Raw genomic sequence first — 20,720 nt, 5'->3', positions numbered from 1 at the left:
GTGATGGATGGCTCATGCTTTCTTGTTTGTCACACAGAGTCTGTGTGCAATATTTGAAAAATGAAATGGGATCTGTTGCAAACCTTGTTTCATATTTTACATCTCTTATGCACAGAGGATCTGTTTCATTGATCTGGGAGAATGAAGGGCAGCAATCCTGGCCACTGATCGGGAGAGAGCAAGTCAGATAACAGAGTATACTTGAAAAGCAGGGATACTGTGCTCGGGTGCTGTGATATATGTACAGTTATACTGTCTAATAATTGATGATTATTACTATATATTAATGGGAATAGTTTGGGGTTTTATTATTATTTAAAATAAGTGGTGTTTGAGGACATACAAAAGGGAAGAGAGGGGAAAGGATGCTGTTGAAGGAGAAAAGTCCTTTTAGGCAGAGGACATATTTAAGAATTATCAATCTTCCTTTCTCCAAAAGCCTTCACAAGTAGTGAATACTTCTGAGAATTGATCTTACTGATGAAAATAATGGTATGATTCAATTTAAAAAATACTTTTTTCCCCCATGTACACTGACCATTTCATAATTGCACTGTGGCCTTTCATATGAGAAGCAGAATAACGCCTTTGGCAGAACATTAATGTCATCTCTCTTCTCAGGGTAACCAGATTGTTCAGGTTCAGTATTTGCTAACTAAAACTCATTTATTTTTACGGTTTGAAAAGACATTAAGTGCACAGCTGTATTTTCCTGCAGACTGCTGTGATGCAGGCTACTGCCTTACTGATTGCTTCAAAAGGCAATTTGCTGGAGGCAATTTTGTATCAGTTATATTTATTAATTGAGACTGTTGAAGGATTTTTTAATATATTATAGTATTTATTGGTATATGAACTTAAAGATTCCAGACTAATAACTCACTTTGATATTGACTGATTGCACATGCTGGCTGGTCTGTCTGTACTAGCTTTTAGCAAGAAGAATGTAGACAGGGCCAGAAAAGGATGCAAAGGAAAAAAAAAATAGGGAAAAAAAAGCAACCTGATAACACAAATTATCATTGTATCACTGAAAGAGGATTTGGGAAATAACCATCAAATCCAGAAGTTTATTGCAACTTTCACTGTAAAGCTGCAGCCTCCTGCACCCCATTTCAGTATCTGACTCATTTGGGAGGGTTATGCAAAGGAAAGCAGTCCCGTAGCAAGCAGTGTGTCTCACCTACCTGCCCACAGACATGTAACGGGTGAAAAAAACCCATCAGCTTTACGGAAGGGACTTGGTTTTATGTCCTCATGCCATTGCTCGTTTTGCTTCTCAACCAGGGTCATGCACTCCACTGAGTATCAGGTTCTCACACTCTTATCAGGCCCACTTCAGATTTGTAAAACCACCCTTCAAGGATGATTTTCTGTGCTACTGCATCATGTAATCCCTCAGAGAGCTCCTACTCTCTGGTGCTTTTCTTTATCCTTAAGCAAGCAGTCTTTGATAACATCTTTGGAAAATAAACGTCAGAAAATGTTGACACCTAAGTAATCCTTCTGGTTTGTAAACTCAGAACAGTGAGTGAATTTGATTGATTTGAAGATAATTTGTGTCTCACATCTACTGAAATCAGTGCTAGATGCATTAGTTCCTATCTAATGGAGGTACCCACTAAAAGTAGAAAAAAAGTCTCTGAAAACTGTAATGCAAAAACCTCTTGCAAAACAAAAAAAGAACTAATGTTTTTTATTATTTTTTTACAGTATTGTAATATATCTTTACAATATTTTAACTTTACTCTTTTATAAAGAGAACAAAAAACCAAGCTTATTTTAAGCATCTAGTAACTATTTGTAGAACAGAAAAATGTTGTGTGAGAATACACTGTGAAAATATCCTCCAGATACTGGGTGAAATAGTTTTCTTTTCATTACAGATGACAGCTATTTTTAGTTATTCTTACAGCCTTTTTGAAACTATCACTCTCTTCAAAAATGCCATTTTTTTCAGTGAATAGAATCTCTCTTCTTATTGTCAAAAGGTTTTGTCTCCAAACAATTGCAAACTTAATTTTCTGCTATCATAAGTAACAGATATTTCACTGAATGACTGTGTAGAGTTTTAAATCTGCACAGCTTTTGGAGTTGTAAACATCCTGAACGTCAGGTGAAAAATTAAATTATTAAAGAACTGAAATAATGCTCAAGTCCTTACAAAGTGGACATTGACACATTTTTCTTAAAAGCTAAAAACGATCATATTACAGTAAAATTTGAATTAATCTGAACAATCCTACCAGGAAAGTACATGCGTTTAGTGAAAAAAAAAACCCAAAAATACATGACTTTTAGCAGAATCCTCTGTACAATTCCAATAGAAGGCTTTGAGGTATTACAGGTTCTTCACAAGGAAATGAAGATGCTCTTTATAGAGCAGTGGTAGGTGTTGCTTCATGCTGAGGGCAAGAGTGATTTGAGAACAAAAGAAGGCAGAGTAATTATTTTATTGAAAGATGCAATTGAGAAATAACCTACATAGCCTGTGAACAGCATAAAGAGTAGATATCACTCCTGTATCTCAGTGAAGCTGTTTGCTACCTCAGCCAACAGAACTGTCCAGAATAACAGCGAAATTATACTAATAACTAACTTGTTGTGAGGACAATAAATCAAAAGCCTCAGTTGTCATCTGGTGAACATTTCTGTCTTTGTAATGTCCATGGGAAAAAGAAATAAAGAGAATGTGTAGGCAAGAGAAAAATGATGGAGGAATCAGGGCAGGCCATTCTGTTTTCATAACCAGGTTCTCCTTGCAAGTCTTTCATGTGAGTGCCTTTCAGGGAGGCAGGGTTACCAGGCAGTTTGAGATTTGTGTCTCTGCCCTTATCTTTTCGGCAGTCAGATGCTCATGCTGAGCTCAGGCAAACTGAGTAATGCGCTGGCAGCAAGGAGGGAGTGCAGGGAGTGCTGATTTATCTGTGCCAGCCCTCCTCTACACTCATCAGCCCCAGGCAGATGATCGAGGGCAGCCCAAGTAATCCTGAAGACCGGAGATAATGGCTTTAATCCTAGTGGTCAAGTGAGCAGCCAGGATTAAGTACTGTGGTTCCATTTAATTAATGGCAAGTGTATTTTGCTGTATTTTAGGGAAGCTATCAGTTTGGTGCTGTGGTGTGAAACACTATCTGGGTACCAAGCATAGTTACAAGGTTTACCTCCTGGCTTGGCTTCCTTCTGGAAATTTTACAGCCTCCAGCTGTCATAAAACACATTAAACAGGACCTCTAAAAGCAATTTAATTTTATTTATGCTTATAAAAAAAGGAGGCCTAGTTCTAATGGGAAATCTGAATTATTTAAAGATAGCAACAGGCAGTATGAACAGAGCTCCAGCCTACCACTTCCCCTTCATGGAACAAGTAGTTGTTTTTCGGAGAATTAATATTCAGAGCAGGTCCAGTTCATCTTACCTACTGGGTTCATTTTATTATATAATAAAATCAGATTTATTCTCATTTGGATTGAGAGTATATAGCCATAGAAGCACAAGCCATTTATAAACAGTTACTTTGCATGTAGCATAATATAATATCTACTCTCTTAGGTATTTCTGAGGAGTATCAAACATTGCTTGCCAAAGGGCAGAGATAAAAAGAAGTGTTTTGGATCTGAACATTGTGCCTGGAGCTAATCACTAGTTATGGTGATATCTTTTCAGTTCTTCTGTCTGTAAAAAAATATAAAATAAAAAAGCAGTCTAGCATGCTTCTTCAGTGCATTTTTTTCAGTCTGGGAATCCTAACTTTCATTTTATATTTTACTTACAGAATGGTCTTATTGTTGCCTGTTACCAAGGTTATGTGGATATTGTAATGGCCTTAGCACAATGCCCTCACCTTGATGTGAACTGGCAGGACAACGAAGGGAACACGGCTCTAATTACAGCTGCACAGGCAGGTAAGGCTCTCTGTATCACCTCTTCCATACACACTCTTGGGAGGAGTGTGTGTTTTGGCTATTTTTTTTTTTTAGGATTTTTTTTTTCAAATCCCTAAAAGAAATTATGCTGTGTAAAATAATCCTGGCCAAACCCACTCCCAAGTAAGTTTGTCATGATTTTCTTTGAACTGATTAATCTACAGTAGTATTTATCCAATAGATTAGGGCAGCAAAAGCAATACATTTTTAGTAGATGCTATTAATTATTTTAAATTAGAAATAAAGAAAATCTTATCCCAGGTGTGCAATATTATACTGCTTTGTTCCTTTAAACTGATTTTCTGAAGTTTGCTCTGGCAAGCAACAAATGAACACTGTGGACGTGCAATGTGCTGCATTAGTACTTTCCTCCCCTGCTTGCTGCACCTACCTCAGAGTGACGGTAGTAACTGATGACTGTAGGAAAACCTATCATCATTAAGAAATACCTTAGCTGCTAAAACATTCTTCACCCACTCCATAGTTAGAAAGCAAAAAAATCTCATCAGGATTTAGTGTTTGCCAATGATCCTTTTGTAACAGCTGGTATCAACATCAACCATGTTATTCCTGACACAGGCAGGAGTGAGAGCAGGGTTTAGCACAAGGTTTTCTTTTATCCCAACCAGCATGGTAATATTCAGTGAACGAGTGTAACAGATCACTTAGATGTAAGAGAAACTCCCAGGAGAGTTCCTTATTCCTGGTGTTCAGTTAGAAAACAATAATTTGATTATTTCTTCTAAAACTGAAGGGCTGTGCTTTAATCTTTAAGGGAAGATTTAGCTTCCTCTAACAAGTGTTAACAAAGTGCTAATGCACGTAAATCAGGAAAAATTTCTCCAAGGAAGGATGCCATCACTTTGTAGTCTAAAAGCTGTTCCAGGAGCTGCCTAGATCTGCATCTCTGGTTTCCTTTGCCTACTTCAAGCACGCTCTGCAAAGGCAGTCACTTTACAAGGAAACACACAGCTGGTCTTTATCATGTCTGCTGGCTGATGAAGAGTATGGGATGTTTGTGGTGTTCATGGGACATAGTCCTCACTCCCAGGAATAAATTTCCATCAAGGAATATCAATGGACATTACAAGCCATGTCTAAAGATTGGAGCAGTTAGGTTTTCATGTCAGTTTAGTAACAGCGCCACTGAACATTCCCAGGTAGTGCCTAACCTTGCTTTGTGTTGTACCAAAAAGTGAACTCTGCTAAAGTTACTGCAAGATGGGTCTTGAATACTGAAGAAAGAATTGTGACCACAGTAGGCACACTCATAGCAAAGCCATGAGTACGAGTACAGTAGCTTTCCAAAGAAGGTAGAAAAGTCTCCAAAACACGAATCTGCTTTTATTTATCTGCCCTAATATAAATTTGGACTAAAAAAGTTTCAACACTGCCTCCTGCTTGACCTTTATAACTCATGATAATGAGCTGAGAATTAATCCAGCAGGCTGACATTGACTTGACACTCTCTGCCAGTACTTGCTATTGATCCCCAAAGCAACTGGAAATTACTGTAGTCAGCAGAAGCTTATACAAACCCCCAACAACTTGGATGTTTTCCCCTGGCTGTGCTAATCCTAAGCTACAGTGTTTACACCAGTTATTTAATTAATTATCTCAAGATATTGCTGTAGTGTTAATAGAGATTACTGTGAGGTTAACATTGCAACCAGAGGAGCAACAGTGCTATGGATGCTGCTTAATTATTGCTGGATATTAAGTAGTAACACTGAGCAGTGTATCATAAAGACCTGAAAGCAGAGCTTTTGCAAACTTGCCTTTAGTGGAGAATTTATTTGTTGGGGGGGGAGGTTTAACTTCAGGGTGTGAAAGTAATCACACTTTTACAAAATAAATTATTTTGAGATCACTGTTATTTATACCAAAACTATGGGTTTTCCTGTGGAAGGTCTAATATCAAATCCACATTATTTCAGTTATTTGTAAGGTAGTATTTGAAGGTTTCAGAAAGTGCTGCCATTTTTGTTAGGATCCACTGACCAGGTGGGCCAGGGATTGTGGGTTTGAGTCCCACCTGGGGTTCCAGAACTGATGCCTTGAAGCGTCTACCTGAAAACAGAGGCTAGACAAGATTAAGAGCATAAAAGCGGGTATTTATTTGAAAGGCCTTCATTAGGAACACCTTGGGAGTCAAAAAGCCTCTGAGGGGCTACACCCAAGATGGCCACTGGGTCACGGGTTTTTAACACTTTTATAAGTTTGGTCCATTTACATATTGGGGTTAATTCTCCAATTACAATTTCAGGCAATGAAGTAATTACCCCAAGTTTCCCCCCTCCCCCTGTTCAGAGGCTTTAGTTTACATATTTCAGGGCCTGAGACAACAAGGTGTCCTTGAAGTGCAAACCTGGAGAGGCTTTGTTATGTCTAACCAGCATGGGAGAACAGTAGCTAACAGGCTGTATGAAGTTTCAGAGTTACACACTAAGCAATATTGCAAGGACAATGCAGAAAAAAATGGGAGATTGATAGAAACAAGCAATTGAAATAAGATGTGGAAAGAAAGGGAGGAAGGAGAGTGACTTTAAAAAAAATGGGAAAAGAAGGAAAATTACTTTTTTTTCTCAGTTCTCCTGCTGATGGGGACATAGCTACATCAGTGTATAGTAATTGGCATGCACTGGTGTTCAGAGGGAGTTGTATTTGCTTACAAAGTATAGATGTTTTATGTTACAGCCATCAGTTTGGGGCAAGGCTGTAGAGCTGGGAACACAAATTGGAAGTTATCCCAGTTACTGTTTATTAAGAAAGACATGAGAACACAAACACCTAAAACGCCCAGAGGAAAAAGCATTCTGGGTGTCCTTGGTTCCATCCAACTGTGAGAAAGCATTCACTAACCGCAGGCCAAACACAAGCATTTTGCAGGTACAATTCAGGACTGAAATGTTACTTGACAAAGCATCTTCCTTACTATGCAGCTTATACTTCTGCCTGTGTTACACAAATTATTAGGCAATATTGTCATCATTATAGGCCTTTCCTTTGTGGCAGCAATTAAGTGAATTAAGCTATTACAGACATCTGTGCTGATCTCTATATATGGCTTGCAGGGAGAAGAAGTGTACCCTTAGCATGCCAGTTCTGGTAGGAGATAGAGCTGGCTTACAAACAGCAAGAGCCTGTTTGAATTCAGTATAACCAAACTGGCTGAGTCCAGGCTCGTTTATTTTAGAGATGCATACAGCTTGCACAGCAGACTTTGCATCACAGGACACTCACTCAATTAGGTACAGGCTGCTTGTTCTCCCAGACACAGGAGAACCAAAGCAAACTTTATGGCCTTAAATCAAAAGTGTATGACAGGGTTTGAACTAAAACTTGGCAGCTCTGAATTTGGCTTTGCATTTGATATCTGTTTGAACTGGAAATCTGACGCAAACCTCAGAGCACAGAATATCCTCCAGATTAAAATTGCAGTGGTTTTCAGGAATCCCTGAGACACAAAACTTCTGGGAATCACAAACTTTAAATTTTCTTTCTTATTTTACTGCTGATAATTTTTTTGGTCTCATTTGAGGCCTTTTCTAGTCCCCTGGAGAGTTTTGGTTAAGCAAGATTTTCAGGATTAATTCAGGATCACCCCAGATTTGCAAAACATCTCTTACTGTAATTATACTTTAGGCAAAGGAAAGAACATCTTTAGCGATGTAATAACTCCTGAAAAATCTTCCGTCTTATTATTTCTAGTTGTTTCAGTTTGCCTCTGTTTTTTGTGGTCAAAAAGCAGTATTTCAGCTGTTCCGAAGCCTTCATGAAGACACATGCTCTACATCACTGAAACAGAGAGTGTCCTGCAAAACAATTTGGGCACAAAGATTCTCCCAGTAGCAACTGATTCCTTGCTAGGATTTGATTTTATGCCAAAAAATCAGCAAAGCTGAAGCCTCTGTATTGAGTAAGCTGGACCAGGTCACTTGATCCTGCCCTGAACCCAGTTCACTTCGGCTTTGTTCAGCTTGTTATGGTTTGCTGAATTTTTATATTTCATTCTCATTGGATTACTCAAGGTACAGGGAGCTATTTATTTGGTTTTCCCTGACTTGGGAGTTGCTCGTCTGAGCTGCACTATCTCTACATTTGCTCAGGTTTCATGAGAGTCTGCAGTTATGCAGAAAGGTAACAGTCAAAAAAATTATAGGAGAGAAAGTAAACCTGCAACACAAATTAATTGGTAAAGACTTTCTTAGCCTGCTTTTCAAAGTGAATGGAGGACTGTGTTGGTACAAAGTGGCTGCTGATGAAATCGACACCAGATGTGACGCTATAGACTTTTAAATTGTCCTGTATGAATTATAATCTGCTTCAGTAACATTTCTCGATGAATTTGAATGGCATGCATTACAGAATAGTCAGCTGGACTGCAGAGTGAGATGAGAGAATACTTTTACATCTCCTACTAATTAAATTGTGATTGTTGCAGCTGCCTGACAGACGGCATTATTTTATAGAGCATCAAAGCATCATAAAATGATTGACAAGTGGAGGGAAAACTGTTTTGAATGAGTCATTATGGCACTAGCTATTCGTCTGATAGTCCAATTATAAAGATTTGATGTCTTAATTGGTCTTCCAACCATTTAGCTAGAGATGTGTTCAGCTCCTCAGTATAGCCTTGCAGACACCAGTTATCCTGGCATACAAGGCACATGAACGGCAACAACAGTTGCTTTTAGAAACAGAACTTAAATAATTCATTTTACTACCAAAACTGAACATCAGTTCCATTTTCCAACTGCAGGAGAGTAGACAAGTGGCTTTACACTGTCAGATGGAAAAATAAAAATGTGAGATCCTACACAAAATATTCCTTTCTCTTGTATCAGGCCTGACATGGTTCATTAGCATTATTGGCTGGAATAACTGTGTGCAATCATCACTTTTTAATGAAGCACCATGATTCTAAGGCTCAAATTTACCAGAGGAGGGGAAAGGCTGAACCTTTGCAGTCAGTTCCCCCAGTGACGTGTCTTGGTTTGAGACAAATTGGGAGGAAACATCTGAAATGAACGCGTCCTTGAATAGAAGGCAGGTTTCAGCAGCACCTGCCTCATCCAGGTTCAGAAAGAATCTCTGGAGGAAAGTGAAAAAACCTGTTTATTTAACAAACAAGGTGCGCTCAGGTACAATGGGGAAAAAATGAATAATGTTAGATAATAAAACCTCTCGCTGTGAAGAAGACCTGGTAGATTCAGAGTCCTTTCTGTAGGTGTGGCTCTGCTCTCTCTGGAGCTGGGGTGTGTCGTGGGCCCCTCCGGGCTGCGGTGTGGGGCCTCCCAGTGATGGTATTCCGGACCGGAGCAAAGCTGAACAGTTCCAGTTTGAGAAGAAGAAGCCACAGTCCCAGGAAAACTCCTGCCTCAGCTAATGAATGAGAAGCTAGCTAAAAAGCAAGAGAATACAACTCTCTTCCCTGCTGCAGAGCCGAGCGCTGGGGACAGAGCGCGAGGGAGTTATCTGTGTTTTTGAACACAGCTGCCAAAGGAATTCCACCACCTTTCCCCCCCATCTCTCGGATCTGGCTTAAAGGCACAGAAAGGCACAGGATTCATGTCTGGGCAATAAGCAGGCAATAGAGGATCCAGCATCATAAAGTCACCCCCAGACAAGATGGAACTTCCTTCCATAAGCTGTAGGGATTCCCTTTGCAGTGCTACTCACTGAGTCAAGAAACTGGGGCCCCTTGCAACCTCAGAGTGACTACCTCTGGTCTTCAATTATTCCCTTACCTTAAACTGACTTTTCAGAAAGGAGAGCAACTTGAGAGAAGGTGGGAACCCATGTTTTCCACCTCCTATCCCAGCATTCTGGTCACAAGTCAGGGCCACTTAACCCTAAGGCTGATGACTGCAATGAGTGGAAGAGGACACTAAGAAAAGAGATCTTATTAATTATCTGCATTTTCCATTTATCAGACCTGCAGGAGTAAATTTTTGGTTTATCCTTGAAACAGAACCTTCATTCTGTGACATATTGTTTTTCTGTTTCTTTTGTTTCTTTAAAGGGCACATAACCATTACAAATTATTTATTGAACTATTTTCCCGGGCTTGATATTGAGAAGAGGAATGCGTTTGGATTCACAGCACTGATGAAATCTGCAATGCAGGGCCGAACGGAATGTGTGAAAGCCTTGGTGATGGCAGGTATACAAAGTGTTTTGCTTCTTCTTTATCATCATCTAACTAAATCCTAACAACTACCAAGAAGAAAACTGGCTCTGCTTCCTCTGAGAACTGTAGTACAGCCTTCCCTGGAAATGGGTGCAGCTTTTAAATAAGCCATAGTCAAGGCAGTGAAGGCACATTCTGGGGGAGCACTCAGTTTGCCTGTACAAACTCACCCAGGAGCTTTCCTAGAACTCTCAGGGTGAGACTGATTGTCACCAGGAGAGTTTGGGGAGCAGGATCATCAAAATTTGTAGAACAGAATTTAATGAAATCCATGACAGAGGTGGGAAAGGCTCACAGGGCTCTTGCTGTCAGCTCTGTGTGTGACAGTGCAAGGGTGGGACCAGAGCCAGACCTCCACTTCTGCCTCAAACTGTGGCAGGGACTGGAAAGCTTTGGGGTCTCAGGCTCCTGTCAGGAGAGTTGGGTGTAGGGGCCATATCCCACAGGGAACATTGGTGGGAAATTTGGTGACTTAGGATTTTTTTAATACCTCTATAGCTCTGAGTTTGGTCTCCAGGTTTATGGGCAACAGGGCACCAGCAGGTCTGTCTCTGCTGCAAGGAGGGAGCTGAGGCACAGGGAGTGAGCAGGTCTCTGAGAACAGGAATTACGTTTCTCACTCTTGGCTCTTGTCTGCAGTTGAGTTCCCAGCTGTATTGCATTGCAAGTGAAGGGGTCCTGGAGAGAAGACTCAGAAGACCTCTTGAGGGGCAGCAGCCTCTACAAGAGCAGTCCTAACATACAGCATCTTTCAGCCACAATATTGCATGGGGTTTTTTATATGAAGTAACTGGTATATAAACTGGTAGATAATAATTAAATATCTAGCTTATATTAGTATATATTCTTGTTTTTCAGTTGCAAATCTATGACACAAATTAAATATTATGGAAATAATAACAAATGGAATGTGAGTATTGTTAGTGTCTAGATCAAGAGTCCTACAGGTCCATTTCATTGAGGAAGATCTTGAATAAGGAGTTCATTTCAGTGATTTTGCTGTCACAAGAGTCTAACCCCTCATAATCAGAATATTTTAAGTCACAGGCTTTTATCAAGCCTAGTGATATTACTATCCTTCATTTCATAATATCCAGTTTCTAGACAGATATGATAGTATTTCTGTGTCATTGATATGACACAGAAAACATGATGTGGTAACTGGTGTGTTATTTTCTGCTAGGTTCTGTAGCCTCTTACACTGGAACAAAGGCTTAGGAATTGGATCATTCATTTTATGTTAAATTTTTATGACAAAAAATTATGAAACTGTTGTCAGAGCTCAAACACTGCTAGAAGCAGATGCACTTTCTGGACTCACACATACTTCATGCAGATGCTAGTTCAGAATTTTCCATTGTGTGTTATAAATCATCACTTAAAATGAAGCTCCAATCCTATGATTTTCTGACTTGTCAAATTGGTCTTACGGTGTCATGACCTATTATTATCACTAGAGATCTGAGGGAAGCCCATTCGTTCTGTTTGGGTCACTAGAAGTTGTTTCACAACCTTTCAGCTATGTAAATAACTCAGTACTTGTTATTCTGATTCTTATACAAAAAGTATCAATATCAAAGTTCACTGCTTTGGTTGCTGCCTCTGGCATCTGAACAGCCACTTCTTGTTTCGATGGTTCATAAGAAAACAGAATATTGGGGAGAACAAACCTTTGGCCAGCCAGAAAATGGCTTTCTTAGCCTCCATCTTGAGTTTGCCTACAGAAAGTTTTATCAGCCTGTTTTTGCATCAGAGATACTGAGGATACCAAAGATCATCCACTGACTAAAGATCTGTAGAGTTAATATACTTTTGATTTTCTAAATTGAAGTTTCGGTGAGTACTTGCAGTTCCTCACATTTTCAGCTGAAAATAGGGGCCACGAAGGAAGTGCGGTAAATTGCGTGCCCCCATTTTAATATCTGAGTATTTTTGAGCACTGCACAATCTGGTGACATGGAGGGAGGGCAGGAGGGAAATGCTCATTCAGAATGGATTTAGAAGTAGTTTGAGACTTACGGGACACTGAGTGGCTGCTGACAATGAAGTGCTAGTGTGCTGAAGAAGGTAAAAGAAGTTGTTATTAAAAGATTTGGTGAGAAAATCAATTTGACAAACAAACCAGCAAAATTCTATATCAAAATATAAAAATGTATGGCAACATAGAAGGGAAGCACCCATAGTCAGCTGTGGGTCTACTTGCACAGCTACAAAGCAGTTTATGTGCGTTTAGAAAAGAGTTACAGCCAGGAGGTTTTTAAACCCAGTATCCGTTCAGTGGCTTGGGTAAGACCTCTACTGATGGCCAGCTACTTATGGCAATGCAGGAGATCAGTAAAGCAAAATAACTCACCTTCCTAGCTGCCTTAGCATGGTTTTAGCACAGTCAGATGGGGAAAGAGGTAACAGCAATGTGTGACAGATGGTCGGAGCTGGATTGCCAGTGACTGCTCTTTCTGAAATTTGAGTTCCTGGAGGGGGGCCAAGGTCAATCACTACAAGATTAAGGCACTCTGAGACACTTGGCCATAATGTTGCTCTTTCAGAGGGAGTCTTTGGAACATGCGAATTTGCAATTCGTGAGTGCACAGCGGGTGAAGGGTGGGCCCGGTCTCCCACCAGCAGTTTGTCACAGGCTGCTGCGCTGCCAGCACCGCGCCACTGCCAGCGCTCATCAGGAGAGCCAGCCAGAAATGCTGGTTGTTATTCACGTGTCAAGCCCTGCTGTAATCTCCAGTGTAAACTCAGTGCTGCTTTAGTAGCGCTGTTGGAGTGGCCCTGGATCTGGAGACTGGGCTTTAAACACTGGGCTGGTAACAGAGCCTGAGCCACCTCAGCCCCTGTCTTTAAACTCAAGATGCCAGTTCTGCATCTCAAAAGGACATGAAAGTCTTAATAAAATAGGATATTTATATCCTAAAGGAGCATGTGTATTCAAACTAACTGTGCTGAAAATGATGTTCAGGGCAACTTTTAGGAAAAGCAAGGCAAGTACAGCATTCCTGAAAGAAAACTTGTAGGCTATACTTACACTGAAATGACAATTGGTTCCGTATGACTGCTATCACGTTTACAAAGGGACATGACTACTCGTGTCTGTTCCAGATAAGGCATTCTGCTGAATGACAAGTTTGTTCAGGAATGTCTCCTGATTTGTGCAGAAAATCAATAAAACTATGGTAAATCATGCCTTAGAAGAGATTTTGTGATACAAGGTACAAAGTCAGCATCGATTTCTGTTAAAAGATTGGGATTTCAATACTCTGTAGTATTGTTTTCTGAGATGAAGTTTCCAAAACACCTGGGGACTCATCTGTCAGAAGGAGTGGGCTTCTCCTCAAAGGGAAGTGAGCCAAGGGTGACAGGAAGGCCTCAGCACCAGCCTCATCAACAAAGGCGGTCCTTTAAGGAACATGGCAGGGCTGGTGAGAACAACCTGGATCAGCCAGCACCACAGGGATTGCCAGGCAAGTCCATGATGATAAGGGCAAGCCCATAGAGACAAGGTGGATCTGAGGTCAAACACAAAATTAACTCTGTGGGTCAGGGTCCAAACCAGGAGGGCACATGGCCAGGTACAGGCACAGCCCAGACAAGGACCAGAGCTGAGTGCAGCCCCCAAGCAAAGGTGGAGAGCCCCCAGTGAGCACTTTCTCACACTGTTCTTTTTGAACTACTCTGCTCCAAGGTCTCACAGTTGCACCATAGCAGAACTGGACTGACTTTTTCTTGAGGATAGTGCTAAGCAGCTGTCTGTACCTCTTGCTTGCTTACAAACTGAGAATTAAATATGGTGTTTGAAGACAATTCCTTTAGCTGCTGTTCTTCCTGTATTAATTCCTTGCCTGTTATATGTACACCAAGGAAACAACTTCCACACAGTTTGCCACAGTCACAGTCAGCTCTTGTGGGAAGGAGTTCAGACCGAGGCAAGGGTTAAGAAGGGACCAGGGAAAGATGGGACAGATTCAAGAGTAGGAAGCTTTGACAAACAAACCAGCAAAATTCTATATCAAAATATAAAAATGTATGGCAACATAGAGGGGAAACACCCATAGTGAGCCGTGGGTCTACTTGCACAGCTACAAAGCAGTTATGTGCTTTGTGAGATGGGACAGATTCAAGGGTAGGAAGCTTGGGTAGGGAAGTTCAAAAACAAGTTAGTGAAGCAGGAGGTCGTGTGTTTGTACATCTTATTCCCTCCCCTCACTGATTTATCTGTAACTTCTGCAGTCATGAACTTCATCAAACCCTTCTGCCTTTAAGACCTTGAAATCCTTTCTTCAAATCCACAGCTGGTGAACCCTTTGATTTGATTGACTCTTCCTCCTCTTTGGCTCCTTTCTGCCTTCCAATCTGGGCGCCATGCTTGACTCCCTGCAGTGCCCTGGTGCTCTCTCTAAGTGGTCCTTTCTGCAAATTTCACTTAAATTACACTTAAACTGTGATCAGCAATATTGCTTAGGGTGTCTCCTTCCACATCCATTCTTGTTCTGTATCTCCAGCATCCTTTTTAGGGATTTTCTCAAAGACTTAGGAATTAACTTAATAGAGTTAAAATTGAGGGTTTTATCACTTTCCCCGTGCTCTCTTTTTCCCTTTATTTTCCTGTAATGACAAAACATCCTTTGTGGGAAAGGGTATACTGAACCCATTACAAACTGGTTTGTGGTTGCCTTTCCTTATTTTGAGTACTCCTAATTCTAGTTTGAAATGCTGTCTCCAAGGTAATCCACCCTGAAAAAAAATTATCATGGTATTCTCTGGCCATTTCCTCAGGTCTCTGGACATCTCCTTGCAAAGCAATGGGACAGACTGTCGCTTTTGTGACAAAATCTGTGTAGGTCAGTTTTGTGTTTGCTGTTTGAAAATGGTCCTTCATCTGGTAAAGAAGCCCTTCAATAAATTCAAAAAGCCCTTTAAACTCTTTCAAGAAACCCAGAAAATATCTGCAGGGCCAAAGATATGAGTAAACCATGACTGAACATTGCAGAGCTCAGTATGTTGAAGGCAGCTGGGCAAAGAGCCCGTGCCTGTCACAGGGAGCATGGCGCAGACCTGCTGAACAGTCTGCAGACTGGAGCATGCAAAGCTCCCTCTGAGATCTGTCAGAGTTCAAAGGCAGGATATAAAACAAAGGATTTTCAGCTTAAGAACTTGTCTGCCTGACACCAGAGTGTTCACTCATTCTATTGATTTCATTCATTCACCTTCATACCCATATACTGTAAAACATCAAGATGTGTGTGCCCAGGTGGTGTGCCCAGGATCACTTGGATGCGAAGCACAGGATGTGGTGCCAATTATCAAGTCCTTGACACATCTCTGAGATTGTATTTAATTGGTGCCATCAAGCCAGTTTTTGGACAGGTCTTTTGTATCCTTTAGCGCTCACCAGCTGTAATCTGTTGGGTTTTTCCAACAGTATCCTGCTAACTTCAGCTTCCAAAACCACTTGCTGCTGCTCATTGTTCTGCAGCAATTCTTCACAGGTGCACTCTGAATTGAGCTTTCTCTGTGAGCAGGGCTGGGCACATGCCACCCTCATTGACAAATGCCCACAGTCCCACTCTAATATCATGGGAGGACTTCCCTGAAGTTTTCTGGTTGCCAAGGGATGTGGATATGGTACTAAAGAAGTTGTAAAGGAAACCATAGAGCAGACTAGGATGCCTGCTTCTCCTGATGCTCTTGTATCCTCTCTTCAAGCATCCAAGTGCCCTGGAGGAGGAGTGTAACTCCACTTGAAAACAAAAGAGTGAAGAACAAGGGCAAAAGCCAACAGGTCTTATAGGAAGGTGGAGAGATCAAAAGGAATGCAAAGATGGAAAAGGATGCAGATATATAAGAAAAAAAAAAGAATGGTGATGGGGAAAGACATCAGAATTGGAGGGATAAAGATTATAAATTGGGAATGGGAGGAGGATAGGCCACTAGAAACAATTTCCTTCCAGGACATAACACTTAAAATGTCTAAGCCTCTGCTGTGTAGCCTGTATCCCAGCTGCCTCTTATGACTGGTCTACTTGGCAATAGCAGAGTGTTTTGGCTAACAATTACTTCATTTTCTTAGGGCTGGTAATCTCAGGTAGATGAGAACAGCTGCTCTGGGCTCAGACTGAAGGTCTATCTCACCCATTATCCACTCTCAGATATTTATGGAAACTTTCCTTATATTTGATCACCCTTGTTACCATCCTCTCAACATTTCCTAAGTCTACAGGGTCCTTTTAGACGTAAGAGAGCATGAATTGCACATTTGTTGTTTTGTTTATTTCCCCCTTTTTTGCTTTCTATTTTTTTCCATTTTTAATGCTTTTTAAGAAATTCATTATACTTTATTGGCTGTTCTTACCCCTAGTGAGCAGTGAGTGGATATTTTCATGGAACTTCCGATCATTAACCTTTCTTCCAAGTGGCAGTGACTGTTACAAAGTCCACTATTTTATATGGGGAGAATTGTTTCTTTCCATATCTGTAACTCTTTTCCTGTGAGCTCAAGGGAATGAATATTAAAATGTCAGTCAAGATTAAATGCAGGTAAAGTTAATTTTTTCATTATTTGCAACTTAAAGAGAATTTCATATATAAGTCTTAATGTATTTTACCTTGTTTTAAATAAATAAGGAGTTCAGAAAGTCAGGAACATGATCTGTCCTTAATTCCATGTTTATTTTGACACAAATATTATTGTGTATTTATGTTGTATTGCAGGGGTCTCCTGGACTCACCTCTGATCACAGCAACAGGAGTGTAGGTGGTTTAATTAATTAACACTAATTGTTTTTCTTTTTTTTTCTTTTTTTTTTTTTTGAGGGGCAAATGTTCATGCAACTGACCCAAGCCGTGGACTGACTTCATGGGAATGGGCTTGTTTCACAGGAAGATCAGAGTCTGCCTTGGTCATGCAGAAGCTGATGGACAGGCCATGCCCAGAACAGTTTTCTGATCAATATAAACCAGAATGGCCAAAAATGAAGGAACTTCTTGCCAAGGCTGCAGAGCCAAAAAGCTGTTTGCAGAAGGTTTCTGAGTGTGTAAGGGCAGCTGTCTCATTCCGATCTTTCTATGGCCCAGAAGAGGACGGGGTCCTTGACCACATGGTGAAGGTGACAACAAGCTTGGGAAGTCCCTTCATTGCTCTGGCATGCCAGACTGTGTGCCCGGGCAGCCCACCTTGTGTGGGGAAACGCAGACTGGCAGTGCAGGAAATCCTTAGGAAGCAGAGAGCAGAGGAGATCCGATTTCACGACAAAGATCACATCAGCAGCTATGAGAAGCTCTTTCAGAACTCCAAAGTCACAGTGATCCCCAAGAAGAAGGAGCGTCGAGCCAGCCTGCAGCCCATCAGCATTTCAATGTCCCAAGTGAACGCAGTAGCCACGAGGAAAGCAAGCCTCCTGCCGCTCCATCTGCTTCGACGGAGCAGTGTCCGGCCGGGATTTGTCATCCCCAAAGTCCGTGTCAGCAAGGCTCCCCCACCCACCTTCCAGCCAGAAAAGGCCAGAAGGAGGAGCAGTGCAAAGGATGACCCCTATCTGCAGATTCCCAAATGGAGATACAAGGAGCTAAAAGAGGAGCGGAGGAAGGCAGAGGAACAGGAGAAGAATAGAGCAGCAGAGGCTCAAAAGCCGAGGCAGGTGTCTCCTGCCCAAAGCAGGACCTGATTTAAAGGCAGTTGCTGAGAAGGTTCTTGAGCCACTGAGTCTTGTTATCCTAGCAAGGTAACAGACTGACTGCCTTCGTGCATGCCCACTGCTCATGGAGCTGGAATACTGAGCCATGGCCTTTAAGGAGCAGAAATACAGCAAGGGCTATGCCACAGCATGTCTGATGGTGGAGCAGGAAGGTATTTTGAGGTGGAAGACTTACTAAGCTTACCTGTCTGCTGTTGACAGGAAGCTCTAAGTGGTGCAGTCCTCTTGTGGATTCCTGTTTTTCCAGCTCCAGGTGAATGACTGAGAAAGAGCTTGCAAAACATGTGTGTGAAAGGATTGTATTTTGTGTTTGTTCATTTTGTAATGGACCAAATTAAGGAGCTGTGGTTTTGACACTAGACATTCCTCCCTCTCGTTCCTTAGGTAGACATATTGCAAAGGTTTATAGTAATAATTTAAAATTGATCGTAGTGTTGGTTGGCAGTGAAAATCCAGGTCGACAATTGTTTTGGATATTCTAAGCACTTTATTTCTATTCCAGTAAACAGATTTTAAGTACAGGTATTAAACTCTACAGGTCTATACAGTCTATATGGATGCAGTTCTTAATGCTGTTGTTTGCTCTGCTGAATCTAAAAAGGGCTTAATATGAAATATCTCTGCAGTTGAGGTATTCACATCTTCTGCAAGTATAAATCATGTGCAGGGACTGATTTCTTTGAAGAAATAGAAAAGATGAGATAATTTTTGATTGCCACCATCACCTAAGATTTGCCTCCCCCACTAGATTTCCCTTTATTCATTGTCTGTTGTCTCCTCTTTAGTCTCAGGGAAGCTTTTGTCATTGCTTTTGACTGTGAAATAAGGGAGATGGGTGAAGCACAGTGGATATTTTTTAGGTTGATATTTATTTTTTAAAAACTCACCAGGTTTATTGTGAGGCTTTCCAGATTATAGACAGGACAAGAATATTATGCAGCTTTCAGAGGTGTCAAATCCAGCTATATGCTGGCAATACCCAGTCAGAGATGCAGTACTAGGCAGCTCAGCCACTGATGCGACCAGATGTCCCTGCAAGCTTTGGTACTACACCTCTGGGTGCCCGAAGAGGGCAGTACCTCACCCCTCTGTCCCTACACTGGGAGAAAACCTTCCCTAGTGTCGAAGTACATCTCCAAGTGGCAGTTCCCACGGGTTGCTGCAGGTTCCTGTGCTCCACATTAAAGCTTCCTCTGGTTGTACCAGCAGTCAGCCTGAACAGCAAGCCAAGCCCTGGCAAATTCTGATAAGGAAGGGCTGTAAACCTGCTGCTTGCTGAAGAAAGACCACACTCATAGAAGTAGAGGTCCAAGGCAAACAGCACAGAGCCCATGCTCAGGATAAGGTTTTGCTCAGGCTTTGCCCACATTTGAACTGAAATGTGCTGCAGTGTGTCCTCCTGAAGGTGTTGCTGTACTGGAGCCCAGGCAGACCCCACCTGCTGCTGTCACCATCTTCTCCCCTCAATTAAAGAGAAGGGAAACTTTTCCATCCTTTAGTCCCAGAGCACAAAGGCTGGCCGCAGTCTCACTGAATTTGTAATGAAACTGTGCATGTCATGGGAGACATAAATTCAGTCGATTGAAAAGTAGCACCCAAGTCAGCACTGCCAGCTCCTGTCTCCGGGGTCTGACAGAGATTAGGACAGATGTGTGAAACAGGGGTTTTTCCACACAGCCTGTTCTTTGTACTTCTGTGCTGGCCAGACTGCATTGCCAGGTAGCCTCCTAGGTCAGAGCTGGAGGAATATGCACCTGCTAATACACCTGCCTAGTCCTGGGAATATGAAGAAGGTTTTAACCCTCAAGTGCATCAGTGCTGCGCAATTCATAGGCACCAATGTTGTAATGGCTTTGGAGCGGCCAGAATACAAGCTGAACTCGTTTCTTTGGAAAGCAGGAAGACAATCTTTTGGCTGTCTGTGGCAAAGGTATCAGGATAGATTTCAGACTGGTACACTGGATTGAATGGTTTAATTTTTGTTTACTGCCAACCCAGGGTTTTGAAGATTTAGCACTCAGATTTGGTATCTGAAAAGCAACCTGTGCTGCAGCTGAGCACTTGAATTTGCACTTTCAGTACCACCTGCAAGAGACCGACAATTGACAGGTGCTCTCAGGGATTGACGTACAGAATGCTAGAATTAGGGGCTGGAAATTAAGCCTATTTTCTAATCCTTTGTACTTTACTGTGTTTATGTGAAAAAATGTGATATTTCCATTAAAAGAGGCACAAGCTGTTAAACCTATTTGGCACCCTCATTCTTCACAGGGGTTTGGGGATGCTGCCTTTGACTTTCCAGTAGATCTAAAAGCCTATTCACTTTCACCAAAGGACTCATCAACACCACCTGAAAGAAGTTTGGTTTCTCTGGAAGGAGTTATTGTGAGTTAAGTTCCACTCCTTGTGAATTTTTTCCCTAGGAGTGAAGGAAAACCGCTACATTTGTTCCCCAGCAGGTTTTGGCTGGTCATCTCGCTGGAGAGAGAAGTCATTGCTTTGCTGGCCTGTGTCCATGTTGCTCTGCTGCAAGCTGGTGGTCTCCCCGTATCCTTGCAGACAGTGTGACTCCATTTTGGGCATCTGTGTAAAGCTTTGCACTTGCTAGTTTTGGAAGTGGAGGCCACAGGTGTCTGTGTCCTCATTGTCTTCCTCCCCTGCTGCCTCACTGCCCCCCAGCTGTCTTCTCCTCTTCATCACTGTCCTTAACCCTAAAGGCTGCACCCCTCACTTGCTGTTTATGTTGCCTGTCTGAAGGTTGTAGTGGGCAAAGCTCCCACGAAACACTTCCTGAAACCTGTGGCAAACAGACCACAGTGGAGGAGGAGGAGGCACACCTGGCTTGCTTTCAGCCATCTGCCCCCTGAGCTGCTGCTGCTGAGGACGATTTGACTTCTGTTGGAT

The 20,720-nt window shown here is 41.7% G+C and overlaps 1 protein-coding gene across 1 annotated transcript in view; it reads left to right on the top strand.

The window, feature by feature from the left end:
• The window catches only part of ANKRD33B (ankyrin repeat domain 33B), a 50,757-nt gene extending 30,693 nt beyond the window's left edge, over nucleotides 1-20,064 (top strand). The window contains exons 2-4 of the mRNA XM_048311915.1: nucleotides 3,776-3,905; nucleotides 9,952-10,092; nucleotides 16,936-20,064. Coding sequence (XP_048167872.1) covers nucleotides 3,776-3,905; nucleotides 9,952-10,092; nucleotides 16,936-17,786 — 1,122 coding nt within the window. The 3' untranslated portion in view covers nucleotides 17,787-20,064. The remainder of the gene's footprint in view (nucleotides 1-3,775; nucleotides 3,906-9,951; nucleotides 10,093-16,935) is intronic.
• Nucleotides 20,065-20,720: the final 656 nt, after the last annotated feature.

Source organism: Corvus hawaiiensis, chromosome 1, assembly GCF_020740725.1.
Source record: "Corvus hawaiiensis isolate bCorHaw1 chromosome 1, bCorHaw1.pri.cur, whole genome shotgun sequence".
Classification (NCBI taxonomy): Eukaryota; Metazoa; Chordata; class Aves; order Passeriformes; family Corvidae; genus Corvus; species Corvus hawaiiensis.
The sequence above is the reverse complement of the archived record's forward strand: the minus strand, read 5'-3'. Positions and strand labels throughout refer to the sequence as shown.